General features: G+C 44.3%; 1 protein-coding gene across 1 annotated transcript in view; it reads right to left on the bottom strand.

The window, feature by feature from the left end:
- Nucleotides 1–20,435, bottom strand: part of TMEM163 (transmembrane protein 163) — a 180,219-nt gene that overhangs the window by 43,112 nt on the left and 116,672 nt on the right. Inside the window, exons 3-4 of the mRNA XM_081814576.1 lie at nucleotides 3,459–3,502; nucleotides 1,895–1,986 (exon numbers count right to left, since the gene is read on the bottom strand). Of these exons, the coding sequence (XP_081670702.1) occupies nucleotides 1,895–1,986; nucleotides 3,459–3,502 (136 nt within the window). The remainder of the gene's footprint in view (nucleotides 1–1,894; nucleotides 1,987–3,458; nucleotides 3,503–20,435) is intronic.

Genomic DNA, 20,435 nt, shown 5'->3' with positions numbered 1-20,435 from the left:
AAATATTTTTTTAAGGTTTTATTTTTAAGTAATCTCTACACCCAACATGGGGCTTGGACTCATGAGTCTGGGACAAAGAGTCCTATGCTATACCAACTAAGCCAGCCAGGCACCCCATATCCAAAATATTCTTTTGTCAATGTGTAATCAGTATCTTTAAAATTATTAATAAAATGTCTACAGTCTTTTTTTTTTTTTTGTACTAAGTCTATGGAATGTACTATTTTACACTTACAACACCTCTTAGTTCGGACCAGCTACACGTAAGTGCTAAAATAGCCACCAGTGGCTACCGTACTGGAGAGTGCAACTATAGAACCAAAGAATTTATGTTCTCCTGACAGGAAAAGGACAACCTATCTCTAGGTTGTTCTCACTGTATTCCTCAAATAATGAGCCAGCAACAACTTGGGTTTTTGTATTAGCTATTCCCTTGGCTAGACTAGTATTAATTCAACTTCGATCATTATGATACCATCATTTGAAATTTTACAAAATCAACTTACTATAATTGTTTTCTTAACTTTTTTCAACCATCAATTGACTCGCTTTTAAAACAATTAACCTTATCCTAAACAATATCATCTGTGATATCACAGATTCGACCCTTCATATGTGTTAAAAGAGCTAATGCACATTAAAATAAATACCTAACACTTCAAAGAAGTTTCTGTGCTCTACCTAACGCCAACAGTGAAATAAAATTTGTTCTCATTCGTGAATCAGTTACAGCATTATCTTTCAAAAGCTTTCCATTTGGCACGTGCAACCCCAGATCTATTATTATCTGAGTCCCCTAGCACCTAACATTTGTATCTCAACACTTATACATTTTAAGTATGACATGGCATTCCCATCGAGACTACCTTCTGTCTGGGCACCACCAGAAACACAGCAGGGGAGCATTTACTCATTTGTATTCAACTGTCCAAAAGCCACAGAGGTAGGATCAAACTCTTCCCTTAAGGACTAGTGGTGGCTCAGTCTCAGGGGAGCCCCCTTAATAATTCCTTAATAATTAATAATGATGGCAGCTAAGGTTTCCTGAACTACATGCGGAACACTGCTCTAAGTTATATGTGTATATATTGTTCTAATATACATAACATATATACTATATTACATATTGTGCATATATAATATATATAATAACCCTCTGAAGGAGGTGTTGTTTTCCTGCTTTTCCAGATGAGGAAACACGGCCTAGAGCACTTAGCAGCTTCCTACAGTCACAGAGCTAGCAAGTGGTAGAGCTAAGATTCAAAGCCAAGAAATCTGACTCTGGGACCTGAGCTATTATCAGCCTGGAGATTACAAATGGAATAAAGAAGATGGAAGTTGGGAAAGCCATGTTTTATGGTCACAAACTCAAATTCCTCAAAGACAAGATCATCACCCAGAGGACGTAGAGACTGGGACAAGCCGTGTCCTCTAATACAGAGAGGAATGGAAGCCAAGCAGGGTAATTTAGAATACCCTCAAGGTGTCTTCCAGAAATTACAGTGGAAAACTCATCTTAAAGCATGAGAACTCAAGAGAACAAAGATTCCACAAACACAAAAAGAACGAGGATGGAAGGATGGATGAACTGAAACACAGACAGATCAATGGACAGATGGACAGAAGGAGAGCCAGACAAATGAACACACAAACATTCCCTCCTGACTCAAAGCAGAGAACAGGGCGAATTATAAAAGGGTACCCCATCTCTCCGACCATCCCAAAAGGGGCCTGTCATATGGCCGGTATCACCGCAGGCCCTCTCGAAGGCGATCTGGGTCCTCATTCTCATCCCTGGGACCAAAGCTGCAGGGAGAGCTACGCTGACAGCCTAATGATGTGGCCTTCCTTTGCAAGGGTGCCGCAGCCTGGAGGAAGAGAAAAATCCACTTACAGGTACTCCCTGTGGGCAGAGTGTACAGCGGCAGCATTGCTGTAACGCCATAGGACAATCGCCGAGGACAGGACGTCGAGGATGGCATCAAACTAGGAGAAGGAGACACAGCATTAGTGTTTTCCAGAGTTAAGGCATGACTGTGAAGACACAAGACACAGAGGCTTGGAATCAGAGCCAGTGACTTCAGAGCATCTTTATGACAGACGCTCCTCCTCATCCTCATGGTGGGTGCTGGGAATCTGGAGCCGAGGCCACTGGACATGCCAGCCCGGTGGAAGGACCACAGCTCCTCCTCACCTCGCGCTGCTCCCACAGCCTGACAAAGCTCACTCTGTGGTGCAGTGGGCTCTGCTCCCTGGGCCCTGGCTCCTAGCACTCTGGAGATATGGGGGGACTTACACTGTTCTCACACCTATCTCCCAGCAGGCAAAATCACTGCAGCATTTCCCCCTACATCCCAGGTAAAAGATGCAGGATAAGGATTCTCTGTGTCTGCCTCCCAGTGGGATGGCTCTACCTGAGGTTCAGGGGTTAGAGTGGGCCACCCAAGGGTTCTGGGAACTCTGCTAACACTTCAAAATTGTATACAAAACTCAATGCTCTTGTTTGAATGAATGAGCGAATGTGTGAGGGACAGAGACAGAAGAAAGGGGAGAAAAGAGAGGTGTGTGTGGCGGGGGGTGGGGGGGGTAGGTGTGCGTGCATGTGCGCACGCACCCATTTTTCTGGAGAGACTGTCCATACCTTTTTCAAAGGATTCTGAAAACAATCTACAACCTGCAAAACATTAAGTTCTCACAGCAAAGGGAAGAAGGGGGGTTGGGAACAGGAACACAAGCCCTCAGGTACAGGAAACCCCGAAGCTACAGAGGAGGATGCTGGACCTCTCCAGATGAGTCACTGCACCCATCGCATTTTCGATCTGGAAAACTACAAGCACTAGCACTCTCTTGAAGGAATGTGGGGAGACTTCACCCAAGCTTTCAACATGCCTAGGCTGTAAAACATCTGAGACCTGTTTTCTCAGACCAATTCCCATCAGGAAGTAGGTCTGGGAGTCAGGTTACCCCTAATGGGACCGGAGACTGACCTGTCTAGTTCCGGCAGCCCCAATCCTAACACCAATTCCCATCAGGAAGTAGGTCTGGGAGTCAGGTTACCCCTAATGGTACCGGAGACTGACTTGTCTAGTTCCGGCAGCCCCAATCCTAACCCCCAACACCTCTGCCTGCGCCAGCAAATGCATCTTCACTTCAGTGTGTGCCCACTTTCACACCTACAACCTTCAGGGAGAAAACCAGGCTGAAACCCCTCAAATATCTTCTCAACCAGGGGTGGAAAATGAGGTCCCCCTAATCTGTTCTGGAGACCTGTACGGCATCATCGCTGTTTACTTCCATGAAATTGTAATTCTGTTATGGAAGCTATTGCCATAAAAGCTTTGTTTGTCATGCTAAGCTCTCATCTGCTAACCACCCTCTGAACGGCGAGCCCAGGGCGAGATTCGTGAGCTCAGGAAAAACGTGCAAAACTTCATAAAAGTACATTTCAGGTTACTTACTGCAAACCCAAAAGCAGAGGCGCTGTACCTCATAACGGAGACAGCTAAAAAGAAAGAAAATATTATTCAGAATATTTTAAGACCTCATGGATATTTTCTCTCATTTCTGAGTATATTAGTATAGTCGACAGGGCCTTTTAAACATCCCTGGAAAAGTTCCCAGAGAATTAAGTTAAAAATTAACTGTACTTGTAACACCTACGAACTAAAACAGGTAAAGAGTGAAGTGAAAAGGTTGCAGACTCCACCGGCAACGTCCTCAAGCACCACAGGGCCGGCTTCAGAATGAAAATGCCCAAGCACTTGTCAATCACACGGCTGCTAAGACTTTAAGAATTTAGCAATGGGGAACAGAGAGCTGGGAATCACATGAAACTATCAGAGCAAAAGTGCAACCATCCACGCTGTTCCCATCATAAGGTAATTAGTGGTGGTATCTACACGCACACGCCATTGCTTGAACACAGTTGAGAGAAATCTCTTGCCCATCAGAGATGAAAATCCAGTGTAGGCCTCAAGGAAACTCTTTAGAAAAAACAATAGCAAATGATCTTAACCAAGAGATGTCTACAAATATAGATTGAACAGTTATAATTAAAATGTTTCTCCATATTCAAAAATCTATCTACCTTTTTGGGGGGGAGGGAGTTAACTGAGCAGTGCATTTGCCTAATTCTGTGATCTGTTCTGTGCCAAAGCAATGTCCAGCTTCAAAGACTGTTCTCGGCTTGACTTAATAGAGGCAGATCTCCAAACAAAAGCCATATTATCAAGCATGTGTCCACCCTCCAACAAAGAATGAAACCCTACCCAATTGGTCAGCAAAGCTTTGAAGCGGATTGTCCCAGGCACAGGTATGACCAACAACTGACTCATGGAGTAAGTGAGGTGTGGGTGTGGGGCATAGAGAGCAATACCCATTTGGACCCCCCACTCGGCTCACCCCATGTCCCTTCTCTGGAACCCATTCTCTGTCCTATCCATTAACATCCACGAATGGGCCCTGGACAGCCATGTTGTGCTTTGTACCCCTGCCCCCAGCCGTAATGGGGTCATGTGACTCAATGTGAACCAAGCATATTTCATTTTCTGTGAAAAAGGAATTGAGACCAAGAGTCTAGTTGGTCAATTAATGTTGTGAGAAGTGACACCTGTGAACACGGAAGTGGAGTTGGCCATCGCCTGCTGTACACACTGAGGAGCAGAGAGACAAGCACGGGGTAAACACAACTCTCGGGCAAGGGAGCCACTAGCTTCTTAACGTTTCCTGGGAGCCAGCCACATTCCAGACCGCAGGCTGTGTAAGGCAAATGCAACTCATTAAATTCCTGACCATCTCTGGTTCTTACAAAAAGCTGTCCCAGTTATCCCTGCTGTCGCTCTTATGGGCAGGGGGAGGGAGAAGGGCAGAGCCAGCTGTATGCGGTGACGGGCTGGAGCTTTCATGGGCACCACAGTGGTGGTGGTGCAAAGGGGCCCTGGATCTTCCCAAAGAACTCAACTCACAGGCCACGCAGACATGGGCAAAAAAAGGCAGGAGGTCCTCTGAGGGGTTGCCCTGAGCACCAAGATAAACTAGAGGATGCTGGGCCTGACTTTGCACTCAGGACTCAGTAACTCGTTACATAAGCTTCATAAAATTTTATAGAAACAAATATTGGGTTTGTTTTGTTTTGTTGTTTTTGTTTTACATTACAGCCTGTTTTTACAGTATCTTAGCTGTGTGCCTTTTGTGGGTTCCTTCTTTATCAGCAGTGGAAACTTTTTAACTCCTACTAACATCCTGCACAGACCCTCACTACATACAGCAGGTAAGGAAGAGCAGCCTGCGCCAGAGCTCTGGCACTGTGTCTCCCCAGCCCGTCCGGCCCGGGCACCATGGAAGGGAGAGCACAACGGAGCAAGCGTTCCACCCGCCAACCCAGAAGGCCACCTGCTTTCCAAGACGTAAACCGTTTCTTTAAAAAGCTTTAATCAAAAAATAAAAAAACAAAATAAAATAGCTTGACTCAGTTATTTGGTAATACCAGACAGTTGCACAGTGGACTAGAGATTTCAGAGAGGTGTACACCCAGTTGATTATATGGAGAAACACAAGGAACTTTATCTTAGAGACTCTGGAATCCAACAAAGGAGATGGCCATTGGTGGTGGATTTCCCTGACTCAAATGGAGTCAGTGTCCATAATTTCAAACCCTCTCAGAATTATACAGAAAGTTCTGCTTGTGTGAGTGATTCCAGCCTGCCCAGTGGATCAATAGCTTAGAGCACAAGTGGAATATTAATATTGTTCTATCCCCCCAGGCACCAAGGAAAATGTGAGCAAGAGGGCTCCAGGTTAACCCAGAGTCCTTCACAGAAGGGAAGGACTAACATGTATCATTTACTTATAAATTGCCTCTATCCAATCTCCTCGATAAGATGGGAAGGGAGAAGATGGGAAGGGAGAAAATGCCAAAAATTGCATGGGGAGTCCAGGGTACACTGAAGGGCCCTTGACGAGGCCTTGGCTCAGACAGCTTCTCACTGCGAGCAGTTTCCACTTGGGGAACACAGGCCTGGGCCAGGATGACCCAAGGGAGGGATTACAAGGCAGGTACTCCTGGAGCCACGGACGTACTTGGCTAAGGGGAGCTGAAAGCCACCAGAGATCCAACAAAAGTCTAGCAGTGCCTTTAAGGCAGGTGCACATCCAGGTGCACACTGGATGGCAGATAAGGACCCTTTCGACCTCAGAATTATGCTGCCAGCCAGCAAGGTGCACGGAGACAGGCAGAGGGGCAGCCGTGAAGCCGAGCTCTCTTGCCAAGACTGCTCTGGGTCAAGGCCAGGGCCACAGAGCTGCAGGAAATGAAGCCACTGCGGCTGTCAGCTGGCGGTGCGGGACCTGTATGACAAATGCCACTGCTCCTCTGGAATGGAGTGCCCAACGGTCAGAAGCCTCCAAATTCATCCGGAGAGCACAGCCAGGGAAATTTTCAAGAACTCTCCTACTCCTCCCATTTAGAACCTGTCTCTACCACTCGTATTTTAACCACGTACTCCGGCAGCCAGTGGCCACCAAGAGCCCACGAGGCATGCAATTACAGGCCATCGGAGCCTCATTCCCCAGGGAGCTGAGGCCAGGGGTTTCCCCTCCTCACGGCCCTCTCCCTTTCCATGGTGAGAGTGGCAGCAGATTGCCATCTGATGAGGCTGGCCTCACACATCCAAAAATGCATGCTTCGGCTATGGGACTGGGCGCCTTCATTTTCTGTGCTTTTTTCCTTCCCTACTAGGGCGCAGAGTCCCTAAAATGTTCCTAAGTAAAATGAAGATCTGCAGTTTGGGGGCCTTCCCGGCATCCATCCCCCATTTAGACAAGAGCACCCTGAGTCTCCTCTGGGGAGAGCTACCTCCCCTGCCCTCAGAGGTTGTGGTTTGGGTGGGATGACATCATCACCCCCACTCTCCTATATCCTTGTCCTACAGCCAGAGTTAAAGATTCAAGGGTGCCACAATTCAACGTGAGCCAGCGAGAACCTGTCCTGAGTTTTTGCTAAAAATACTGGGAAGGGGATGTCTTTCTAAGATGGGATTGTACAGTTGGTAGCATGAAAACAGGAGCTACAAAATGCAATTTTGCCTTAAATGGGGAGAAGCTGCCTCACAATGAAGCCAACAGAGGAAAGCATGGATGAAGGATAAGAGACACAAATCAGACCCCTGATAACATGGACTGAACCTCTGGAATCAGCCCTACCTGCAGTCTACCCCTGTAGTTTTCAAATACATCAGCCAAGAATTTCCTTTAATTTGCTCAAGCCAGTTTGAGTTGAGTTCATATCACTTGCAGCCATGAGTCTTAATACAATTTACCTTGTCCAGTAACCCCATGTCCCAAAAATCTTCTTTCAGTGCTTAAGAAATGGAAAAACACTTTATACACAAAAGATTCACCGTAGGTTTATGTAATTTATAATAGCAAAACACTGGATGCCATTTACATGTCCAGCAGTAGGGTGATGATTAAAGTCCAGTCCATTAAAAAAATAAGCTATATGTAAGGTATTTCAAAGTGTTGACCAAAGGTACGTTTAGTCAATGCTTATGTGAGCTCATGAGTTAGAATAATGATAGTGATAATAAACACAGGTGGTATGATTAGCGCCATCAGCACTGGGTGCCATGGAAAAGGACGGGACTAGGTCAGAAGGCATTCTGGCTAGCACAGGTGCACACTTAATGGGGAGGTCAGCGGAGGTTTCACTGAGTAGGTGACATGTGAGCAAAGACTTGGAGGAGGTGAGGGAGTGAGCCATGCAGTCACCTGGAGGAAGAACCTTCCAGATCATGGGAATGGTCAGTGCAAAGGCCCTGAGGTGGAACGTCTGGTATGTGTGAAGCCATTTTGCCTGAAGCAAAAAGGAGCAAGAGGAAAGTTATGTGACATAATAGATTTCCTTGCTGCTTGAGCAAAAAAAAATGATGTAGAAAAGGGCAAGATTCAAGATAAAACGTGATATAACTAGCTTTACAGTACAACCACGTTTTTAAAATGCACTGTAAACTAGAAGAAAAAATAAAAGCAACTCAAATGATAATAGTAGTCAATCTGTGGTGGGTGGGGATATTTGAGCGGATTTCTCTCCTTTCTGGTTTTTGGGTTTTTTTGTTTTTTGTATTTTCCACATTTTCTACAACCACCATACATGATCATTCAAACCAGAAAAAAATCCATTCTATTTGGGGGGAAAAAAAAATTAGCCAACTCCTAACAACATAGCCAAAGATCTCAAACAGAAGAGCAGAAATCAGATTTATGCCGCACATCGGGGAATAGGCTGCAGTGTTTCTGGCTAACGGGAGCACATACTAACATCCACATCTTTTTTTTTTTTTAATGTTTTATTTATTTATTCATGAGCATCAGAGAGACACAGAGAGAGAGAGGCAGAGGCAGAGGGAGAAGCAGGCTCCCCGTCTAGCTGGGAGCCTGATGCGGGACTCGATCCCAGGACCCTGGGATCATGACCTGAGCCGAAGGCAGAATCTTAACCATCTGAGCCACACAGGCACCCTAACATCCACATCTTTATTATGGCTCAGTTTCTGAAATCCACGTCTCTGAACCAGATCACCTACACAAGCGGGTCGCTAATGCCACAGAAGCACACAGGAGGGCCAGGCAAGCCAGGGTGTGGCACATAAGCAAAATGTCCCTCTCTGCGTAAGGGCCCTCCCGCCTCCCAGGTTTTTGCTTGTCCTACACTCTACTTTCATTTATGGGTCAAGGGAGTAATAACAGCTACACTCCCAGAAGCACACACACAACACAAGTCTTAAATAAATATTTATACGGGTCCGATTTAAGACCAGACCTTCTTTAACTAAGTCACACTCAGGCCAGAAAGCCCATCAGCTGGAAACTCAAATTCAAACAGAAAGACAGCTGGAAGATGGAGTGGACCCAGGCAACCCATTGTCAGGACAAAGCCGAATGCAAATCACGCAGCTGAATAAGCAGCAAGCTTTGAGGGAGGGTTGGGGACGTTCGAAGGGCCTTGGAAAATGCACAGAGAGGGAGAGTGCCAGCAAGGCGACCGAGAGCCTTCAACAACGTCAAACAAAGAATGCCATTTCAACTGCAGGAGAGATTTACAGCAACAATGAGGTCCCATCTGTCATTCTCTCCTAAGTAAGGCAATAATTATCTTGAGCCTTAGCACTCTTTAGCAATACCCCAGGCCCTGTAACACCTCCGAGTTGCTAAATTATGTGGCCAGTAAAGCTCCGTTAATAAATCAATCCCACTTTAATTAGACCACCTCTGTCAGTCAGGCGCCTGGCAACCGCCTCGCCCACAGCCGGGTAACTGACCTAACTTGAGAAGCCTTTCCATCACCACCTTCATCACGTTTATGGCAGCCTAGACAGAAGAGGTGGAGCTAAGAGGGGTCAAAATTAATTGGTTTATGTTCAACTCACTTCCACAGAACGTCTGGTAACTTCCAGACTCTCCCCAACTCAAACAAATTATACTTCAATAATCTGTGAAAGGATGCTGAATTCAGTCACCACTGCAGGAAAAGAGGGAGAAGCAGTGTGAAAAACAAATCAAAATGGCTTCACCCATTAGACTCCTCATCCTCTGCTACAGCATAGTGCCTTGACTTTGCATTTTATTGGTCTAGACCAGAATTTGCAAAAGGGCCCCTGAGGATAAAATTTCAAAGTTGTTGTTTGACCTACACAGTACTATTCTAATATCAGAATTGGCTACCACTATTTTTTTTTTAAGATTTTATTTATTTATCTGAGAGAGAGAATGAGATAGAGAGAGAGAGCATGAGAGGGGGGAGGGTCAGAGGGAGAAGCAGACTCCCCGCTGAGCAGGGAGCCTGATGCAGGACTCGATCCCGGGACTCCAGGATCATGACCTGAGCCGAAGGCAGTCACTTAACCAACTGAGCCACCCAGGCGCCCGGCTACCACTATTTTTAAATCACGAGACTTCACAGATTAAAACAAAGAGGTACACCCGACTGTTTGATGGATCTGGAAAACCCGAGACTTGCTGGCATGGAGCTGTTCCCTTCTCCAGCACTGCCCATGCTGCGTCTGGTTGGGGCACGCACCGTTGGCCACCTGTCTCCCCTGCCGCATCGGGCCCAGCTGGCCTCCCTCACCTGCTGGCCACCTCTGGTCTCTAGCTGGCCCAGTAAGCTTCAGTTTGGGACTTTAGATGCAGCCCATGAGCAGCGTAAGGGAAAGGACAGTAGCTTCATCTCCGTATCTGCAGTTCTCAGCAAAATGCCTGCCGGACAGTCATTGTGCTGCGTGGACGGTAGCCTCCAATGTTTCCTACTGTTAAGGCCTGGCTCTCGGCAAATTGCAATTATCTGTACCACGGGCCAGGTGCTCAAAGCCTGTATCATTCTTGGAGAGTTTCTGCAGAGCCAAGAACCATTAGTTAGTCCCAGGGAGGCTATAGACGTTGCCCACCCACCCTCCAGGGCTCTGCCAGCCTACAAGGAAGCAAACCCTTGCCAAGACCCCAGCCCTGGCTACCCAACTTTTATGAAAGTTTATGGACGATCTTCAGTCAAGTAAACGATTTCCCCTCACTCGTTGGCACATTGACTCTAAAGAGTCTCACTGGCCAGAATAAATAGTAAGAGCATGGTTCTTGCTTAATGTCAATTACATATTTTCCATCACATGAAATTTTACTCCTCCCTGTGCTATATGGTTCCCTGTGATGCCAGCACAGCTCTCAGGAAAGTAGTCTATTGCCTGTGGGCAACAGGTGTGGCTGGGCATCCTCAGACTACACTCAGCTCCTGTCCTAGCAACCCACCCTGTCCAGACCAACATGAGCAGCCTGAGCTCACCAATCATTCTTTCACTCAACAAATGTTTATTGAGCATCTACTACATGCCACATACAATTGTGTTGAGCTGGGGATACCACGGTTACTTGCTCAACGATGTGATGAAATATGCCTCTGAAAGCCCTAACTATCCCTTAATCACAGAACGCTATTTTTGTCTAGTAAATAAAGCATTCATTTAACAGAAAACAGAGATGGGGCAAATTTTTATAACACAGAACCCTCACAGTTTGTCTTCTCTAGCCTTCTGTTCTGAGTGTGATTGCTGGGAATTATAAGCCTGAATGCTCACTCTCAGCCCATTCTTTCTAACTTGGCTCAGCACCTCTCCTCTGCCACCCCACACCCCCATCCCTACTGCCCTCACCTTGTACCACCCAGAAATGATCCTTGTCTTCCCCAACCAGCTTATGAAAACCTTAAGTCAGGGGTTACATTGTATTCAACTCTCTAACCCCAGGGCCTGTGAAAGCACCAGCACATAGTTGGTGCTCAGTAATTTCTTATTGAGCAATAAATGCTTGAGCAATCTCTAAACCTAATAGTAGTATCTGGTTTTTATTTAACATGCAATGAATAATTCATGCCAGAATCAGAAGCTAATGCTCTGGGTAATGAGAGCTGGCAATGGTGTGAATGTTGCCACCTAAGGCCATCCTTTGTCAGATCACTAAGACAGCCCTTCATCTGACCCCGCTGACACCATACGACACAACGGACCTCTCTGGCTTAAAGAGTTGCTAAAGGAACTTTTTAAAAAGCAGAACACATCATGAAGAAAAGGAATACAACGACTAAGACTTCAAAGACTTGGCTTAAAGAAATGGTGCTGGATAAATATTTACTCAGTGGAGCTGAATCAAACTCATTAGAAGACCATCAGCATTATTACTTGGAGAATAAAAGCCAAACATGGAGGAATAAAGACCTTTTCTCCCCTCCCTTCCTACCGCTCTCCTCTATAAAACCCACCAAAGCAATGAGAAGCATGGGCCACTAGTGAAAGAATATCATGCTCAAAGAAACTAGCAAATGGTCAACCTCAAACCCCCAATTATAAAGAAAATTTACAAATACATTAAAATTTACTTTACACTGAGGAAGATGTTGAGAGCTGATAACATACCTGCATCAAATATTAGGCAGAGCTCAGAGTGTTCCACAATTTGATGCTACTACCATCAAGAGCCCAAACAATTAGCCCTTAGAGGCATATCAAGTTTGGGAGTAGCAGCATCCACTCCTGAACCCTTTCCTCAGAATCCACACACCAGAGAGTAAGGAAGGTGAAACCAAAGAAGTGCTCAGACAGCCACAGGTGTAAGAATCAGGCAGCTGGAAAACCAATGGCATTTTCAACGAGAAGAGCAGAGGTTGCACAGTCAACCAGGCAGTCTTCCCTCGCTCACAAGGAAGCAAGATGATCACTGAGGTAGACTATCAAGATCAGAGGTAAAGCTCCCTGAGGAAAGATACTCAGAGCCACATGCTGCTCCTTTCTGGCCCCCAGGTCTCTATAAAGCCCTGATTTTTGAATAGTGAGGTATCGGCAAACTGGCAGACAGAACCAGGGAAGCAAAGAGAATTAAGATGTGCATTCAGCGGGCACCTGGGTGGCTCAGTTGGTTAAGCGACTGCCTTCGGCTCAGGTCATGATCCTGGAGTCCCTGGATAGAGTCCCGCATCGGGCTCCCTGCTCGGCAGGGAGTCTGCTTTGTCCTCTGACCCTATCCCCTCTCATGTGTTCTCTCTCTCTCATTCTCTCTCTCTCAAATAAATAAATAAAATCTTTAAAAAAAAAAAAAAAAGATGTGCATTCAGCAAACGTAAGGCTATCAGGCACTAAGTTATTACCCAAGTACCAGTTATTTCCTGAGTAGCCACCAACAGTGAGAAAATGCAATTTTAACAAGATACCATTTTGAACAGATCAAATACCTAGAAATAAACAAATGAAAAATGTGTAAGACCTTTACCTAGAAAAACAATAAAACATTATTGAGAGAAATTAAAGAAGACTAAACATATGGAGGGATATACAATGTTCATGGGTGACAAGACTTGATATTAGCAACCAAAATTCTAGCAGGTTTTTTGTAGGAGATTAAGATTATTCTCGAGTTTAAGTGGAATGTGAAGAGTCAAGAGTAGCTAAGATAATACTAAACAACAACCAAAAAACCCTGGAAGACAGTCACCACCAGATGCCAAGATTTATTTCAAAGTTTCAGTAATTGAGACAGAATAGTACTGACCTAAGGATAAACAAAAAGACCACAGAACAAAATCAGATCCACACACAGATGGTCACTTGGTTTGTAACAAAGGCACTCCTGAAGAACACTAGGGAAAAGAAAGGTCTTTCAATAAATGGTACTGGGACATTGACTCTACCTCACACCATACACACACACACACACAAAAAAAAAACAACTGGGGATGAGCTGTAGGTATATATGATAAGTACAAAATAATCCAGTAGATATCTGAAATACAATATGGGAGAATATCTTCATAATCTTGGGGAAAGAAAAAGATTTCTTAAATAGGACATAAAAGCAAAAATCATAAAGGGAAAGATCAGTAAATTAAACTACATTAAAAGACCCCACTGAAAGAGCAAAACAGCAAGCCAGGGAGAGGAAGAAGATATTTACAATACTAATAACTACCAGTGGACTGTATCCAGAATATATAAAGAAGTCTTCCAAATCAATAAGAGGGAAACAACCCAAAAGGAAAATGGGCAAAGAGGTAACAAGCTTCTTGTGAAAATGATACACAAATGACCAAGAAACATATGAAAATATGCTCAACTTCATTAACAACCAGGGAAAATAAAATTAAAATCACAAAGAGATACCACTATACAAGAAAAAAGGCTGACCATTTCAAATGTTAGCGTGGATGTATTCCAACTGGAACTCTTAAAAACTGCTAGTGGAAGTGTAAGTTGGTACAAACGCTTTAGAAAACTGGTTGCCAATTATCTGTAAAAGAATTATCATACTCTATGCCCCAGCCATTCCACTCCTAGATATATACCCCAAAGAAATGCATACATATGGATATGAGAAGACGCTTATAAAACCATCCAGAGCAGCATAATTCAGACATGTTTTATAACTGTCACAACTGGAAACAATCCAAATGTTCAACAGTTGCATGGGTAAATTGGTGGTATCTTCATCCAATGGAATTCCATACAACAGTGACAATAAATAAGTTATAGCTACTTATAATTACATGTGTGAATCCCAACAAATAATGATAAAGGGAAAGGAAGGAAAACAAAGCATTCACTGAACAGATGATCTATTTATGATTCTGTCTGTATAACATTTGAAAACAGACCAAGCAATGCAGGGTGGTAGAATTACAGGATATGCTTACCTCTGGAGAAGGGAGGAGTGACTGGGAGGCGACAGGAGAAGGGCTTCTCAAGTGAAAAGGTGAGTATGAGTGGTGGTTACATATGTATGTTCATTTTGTGAAAATTCATCAAACTAAAATTTTGATCTGTGCATTCTTCTGGATGTCTATTATACTTTAGTTTTTTAAAAAAGAATACTTACAAATCAGCATTTTTTTTTAAGATTTTATTTATTTATTTGACAGAGAGAGAGCACAAGCAGGGGGAGCAGCAGAGGGAGAGGGAGAAGCAGGCTCCCCGCCGAAGAGGGAGCCCGATGCGGGGCTCGATCCCAGGACCCTGGGACCATGACCTGAGCCAAAGGCAGACGTTTAACCAACTGAGCCACCCAGGCGCCCCATTACAAATCAGCATTTTTAAAAAAAAGAACCCCAAGGGCCTAAAATATAAGAAAAGATATGAACTAGCAATTTCAGAAAAAGAATCTAAAACAGCCAAGAGGGCAAAATTCAATAAAAGAAAACTTCAGGAGCACCTGGGTGGCTCAGTCAGTTGAGTGTCTGGCTCTTGGTTTCAGCTTAGGTCACGATCTCAGGGTTGTGAGATTGAGCCCTGTGTCAGGCTCTGTGCTCAGCGGGGAGCCTGCTTGAAGATTCTCTCCCCCTGCCCCTCCTTCCCTCTAAAATAAATAAATAAATCTTTTTAAAAAAGAAAAAGAAAACATAAGTTCTATTTCACCTATCAGAATGGCAAAATAAAAGAACTTTTTAAATGCCAAGTGTTGGTGAGGGTTAGTGAGGGGATACAAATCCTCTCATTCGGTGCCAATGGGAAAACCTCTTCAATGGTAAACTTGGAAATGTTTAACAAAATGTGAGACACACATCTATTGAACCCAGCAGTTCTACTTTGAGAAACATACTCTATATACTGGCACAGGGGCAAAAAAAATACATATAAGAGTGTTTATTACAGATGTGGAACGGTGAAACATTAACCACGTAGACATCCATTCATAAGGGAGTGATTTAATAAGGTATCGTACATTCATACTATGGAATGATACCATTAAATTCTTTTTTTTTTAAGATGTTATTTATTTATTTGACAGAGAGAGACACAGCGAGAGAGGGAACACAAGCAGGGGGAGTGGGAGAGGGAGAAGCAGGCTCCCCGCGGAGCAGGGAGCCCGACGCGGAGCTCGATCCCAGGACTCTGGGATCACGACCTGAGCCGAAGGCAGACTCTTAACGGCTGAGCCACCCAGGCGCCCCAATACCATTAAATTCTTGAAAAGATTTGTCGTGATGCAAGATGTAATGAGTGACTAAAGCAAGGCAGGGGACAGAGTGATTATTAAAGCTTGTGTAGGTGTGTATAGAAATAAATACACACATATGCAGACAGAATGTCAGGAAAGTTACGCAAACTGTGGATGATGATCACCTCAGAAAGGACTGGGGGTGGAGGTGGGAAGGATGTCCTCATTTCACTGCATATCCTTATGGATGCTTTGGTTTTCTTACTCTATGTATGTGCCGGCATGTACTTCCGAGGTGGAGATAGAGGTTCATGTGCCACAACCAAAGAAAGAAGCCTAACCACTTCAGATGTGGCCACTGTGAATCAGTTATCATGTTGTTGCCTGCCATCGTGGGCTTAAACTGGATTTGGCCAAAAAGGGCTTGTGCAGACAGAGATCTAAGCGACTGCCATTTTAGGCTACCTGGGCCTACTCTCCAGGAAAAAATCAAATAGATCTACGATTTGTCAACATCCACAAAATAAAATAGCTGGAGCTCACCCAAAATTAAGGTCCCCACAATAGCACCTTTCTCCATTTGCAACAAAATGTTTCCTTTCTAGTTGGGCCTGATGCTAATGAAGAAGCAAAAGGAGGAACAAATGCAAATATTCTCAGCGACATGACTGTCCTGGACGTTCCCTGGGTAGGTACAAAGGTCAGAAAACTTATTTTGCGATGATTAAGTAGGTCAGGTCTCTACTCAACTACATTGCCTCATTTGTTAGGGTTTGAAAACTTCTATGCTCTCTTTTTTAAAGACTACTATCAGACCTGAGGTAGTTAATTGCATAACCTTAGCATTCTCATCACTTAAAATAATAAAACCAGACCCAAATAAGATTTATAATAGAATAAGGTAATTTACTCAACAAATGATTTACTCAAAATGATTCATTTTGTTTGAAAGTTTGTGTTAGCTGATGTACTCTGGGGTTCCCAAGGTCTATTATGTTCCAGTAAAGTATCACCAACTTTCATTAACCTTGAGCATGAGTCGTTATAGCCTACCAAAATGCAGAAACAAGAATAAAAGGAAAGAAATTTTGAGTCTCGTTTCTAAGTCAACAAATGCATTAGCTACAGCACGTGCCCTGTGAGCATTCTAAAGGGAGGAGAATATACAACAGCAAAGACAAGACATCATCGGATCCATCGTACAATCAATACAACTTCAAAAGAGAAGCCTGGGGATCAGTCACAGGAACAAATATGGAAGCTACAACCCTCCAAAGTGAAATTATAGAGACACCATGATGTCACTAAGCCAAAGACCCATAGAGCAGCTGGTTACACTGATAAAAATGACCTGAACTGAGCTCTTACAGGATGTTATAGATAGAAAGCTATGATTTTCGGCGTTTTACATGAACTGGGACAATCTCCCAGTGATATTGAACTATAAATCAAAGATGAATCAGTGCTGATGTCCTCAAAAGAAAATAAAAGTAAAGAGTCATGGTTTTTCTTGATCCTATGACAATAATTCTTCCCTGATAGGATCAACTTTATTTCCTCTCAGTGCTCATAAATAACTCATAACTAGGCATCAGGACAGTGAATTAAACATTGCTGAACTAGGCCATGGTTGGCCCATCCAGCACAAAGTTCTTCAAAAATTATTCCTCAGAACACTGTAAGTTTAAGCTGTACCTACACTGTTGGGATCCCATAGTGATTCTCACCCGATATTCCACCTCATCTCAGTCAGAGCAACTTCGTTCTCACCTCTGTTAAGAATTAGGGTTCTGTCAAAATCTAACTGCAAGGATTCGGTTAAAAACAACACTTGAAAAACACTTACATTAACGAAGACTCCCCACCCACATCAACAAGGGGGATGGTCTTCACACTATATACCATCCTTTGTAGGTAGGACTAGTGTTCTAACCCCAATCACATCCCCAGTCCCTGGCCCAGATCAAGTCTCTAATATAATTACTGCCCATCAGGAAAGTAAGGCCATATTCTGGTTCCATACTCAGAGATGGTCCTCAGAGATGTCCATCAGCTACCACCAACCAGCTGGACCACAACACTCAACTTCATGGATATTAGGCATCCCTTTCCTGGGATCCTCACAGACACATACACTAGACAGCTGTTTTTGTTCATTCTGCTTTCTTCTTTCTTCTAGTAAAAGAAATCTTCTTTTGGGGGCTCTTTTCCATCTCAATAGGGGTAACCTGCCTTCAGTGACAATGCAAGGCCACCACATATTGAAGAGCTGGCCTGAGAATGAAGCTGACATGGAAGGAAGGTGAGAGGAGAGAAAAGGAAGGAGGGAGAAAGGAGACAAACGGAATTCTGACAACTTCACGTGAGGCCATGGATCCTGCCAGGTGTATTCTATAGTATGTTCTCATTTATTTTGCTTAAACTAATATGAGGGCTTTCTATTGTTTGTGTCTGGAACACCCTTGACAGCTACAACATACATGCATCTCTTTCAATCAGAACACTCAATGCTAAGGCTCACACTCCTCCCCCCACTCACGTTGGCTTCACTTCAGAGATAAATTAGGAATCAATTCACAGGAGGATTTCTTCGAACAATAAGCTCCCCTCAAATTATAAATAGCCTCAGTCTTAAGAATCCAATTATATCCAATTCAACAACATAGGAAGACACACAATAGGTAAAATATACAGCTAACAGGATAAAGGATAAAATGATACTGCCTAGTTACTGTCTCACTTTGCACTGACTCTTTCTCCCTTGTGTTTATTTTCTTACAGTCGAAAGCACACATCTAATGCCCAACTAGGCTATGGTTTGACGACAGAACAAGGGGATTTCTGCCAGTTCACTCTCACTGTCCTCTACCATGACCTTGACTCACTACCAAGTTAAGGGGGGAAAAAGCCTAAGGTACTGAAATAATTTTTACTCAGAAAAAAAAAAAAAAAAACACCAAGATTTTGACTTTATAGATTTTCAGAGAGTCTTAGTGTATCCATGTCAAAAGTCCTCGAGACCACCTCCAGGTCCGGTGATTCACCAGAAGGGCTCACAGAAATCAGCATCAAAATGCCCCTGGCTGAGATTTATTACAGCAAAAGGATACAAAGCCAAATCGGGGAAGGGAAAAGGTGCATGAAGTGAAATACAGAGAAGGCAAGGCATAAGCTTTCAAGAGTCCTCTCCCAGAGAATCCAGGAAGCATGTGTTTAATTCTCCCAGCAACAAGTTGTGACAACATGTACCAAGTGTTGTCTACCAGGGAAGCTCATTAGAGAGTCAGCGCCCAGGGATTTTATCAGGGGCTCATCACGTAAGAACCTTCTGTCTAGCACATACCAAAATTCCGGATTCCCAGAAGGCAAGCAGGTGTTCAGCATAAACCACATTGCTCGTACAGAGAGTTTAGGCTCATTGAGCCACTCTTACCATTGAGAGAAAGTTTAATACCAGCGTAGAAAACCGTTGACTAGCCAAGTTCCTACATGCCACCCAAAGACGAACGCTGCCAGCAGGCGTTTCCAAGGAGAGGCAGCGCGCACCTGCTGTGGGCACGCCTGGTCTGCACAGGACCAAAGCTTAATTCCTCACAGTAAGGTGAGAGCTGAGCCCTGAGACATGGAGTGGTTTGCCCAAAATCACACGGCACAGCTACAACTCGCACCCAGGTCTCCAGATTCGCAGAGAGGGTAAGATACCGACACCCTCACCCTCAGCTTCCAGACACACGCACACACATCTTCCAGGGAAGTTCGCTTCGGAGGCTGCAAACGAAGACGACACCAAGGCAGCTGTGATTCTCAGTCCACAACCTCTCCGTGGCAACATTAATTATATCCATTGGCTGAAAGTTTCACTGACGAACTAAGTATAACGTTTAAGATCCTACCACTATGCCTCCTCTCAGAAAAAGACACCTTTCCAACTCAATTTAATTTAAAACTCCAAGCTCATTATCACTTTAATTAAAATCATACATTTTCACTTAAAGCTAGAAGAGTCCTCAGAGGTGGTCTATCAAGTCCAATATCTTTATTTAACAGAAAAAGCACTGGGGGGTCCAGACAGGGAAGCAACGTGACCGAGGCTGCATCATCGACACGTGCCACAGTCCTGCTCTCCCCATCTTCAGTCACATGCCTTCCCTGTGCATCTTGCTGTCCTACCGGACCCGGCTCAGAGCTCAGAAGACCATAGGCTTATTATAGGCCCGTAAGTGCTTAAGGATCTGAAATGTATTCCTCTTCATGACCTGTGCAGGGAAGTCCATACAGCCCTGCAAAAAGCCAATATTCTTCTAATAAGAGAGCTAATAAAAATGCTGCACTGGAGCAGATTTCATAGGACTTTTAGATGCTATTTGTATGCATTCTCTTTTAAATATTCACAATTACCCAGACGTACAGCACAGTGCTGAATCTGCCAAGATTCAACGTGCCCGAGATATCTCCACCCCACAGATGAAGCCACTGGATGGACCATCAAGGGGCCTTCCACACCCTGTCTAGCTCCTGAGCAAGCCGTGCACGTGCACATGAAAGAACAATATGGGGCTTATTTACATGGTCAGAGGAAACAGCGATCGTAGGCTTCCCAGCACGTTACCATTACTACACCACACAAAGAGAGCAAGCCACAAAAGCTCGTGAAGACCAGTTATTGCTCTTCAGAACAGATTCTCATTGTATGCAATCCAGCAACTGGAAAAACCCAAAAGAGGAGAATGTTTCCATCGTCTAATATGAAATACACGTCAAATTTAAAAACTGATGGGTTGAAGGAACTCAGTCTAAAAGGTGACACTCGGGCGCCTGGGTGGCTCAGTCGGTTAAGCGACTGCCTTCGGCTCAGGTCATGATCCTGGAGTCCCGGGATCGAGTCCCGCATCGGGCTCCCTGCTCAGCAGGGGGTCTGCTTCCCCCTCTGCCCTCTTCCCTCTCGTGCTCTCTCTCATTCTCTCTCTCTC

Source organism: Leptonychotes weddellii, chromosome 3, assembly GCF_054177405.1.
Source record: "Leptonychotes weddellii isolate Sample4059 chromosome 3, ASM5417740v2, whole genome shotgun sequence".
NCBI classification, from domain to species: Eukaryota; Metazoa; Chordata; class Mammalia; order Carnivora; family Phocidae; genus Leptonychotes; species Leptonychotes weddellii.
This window is presented reverse-complemented; position numbering and strand designations above follow the sequence as displayed.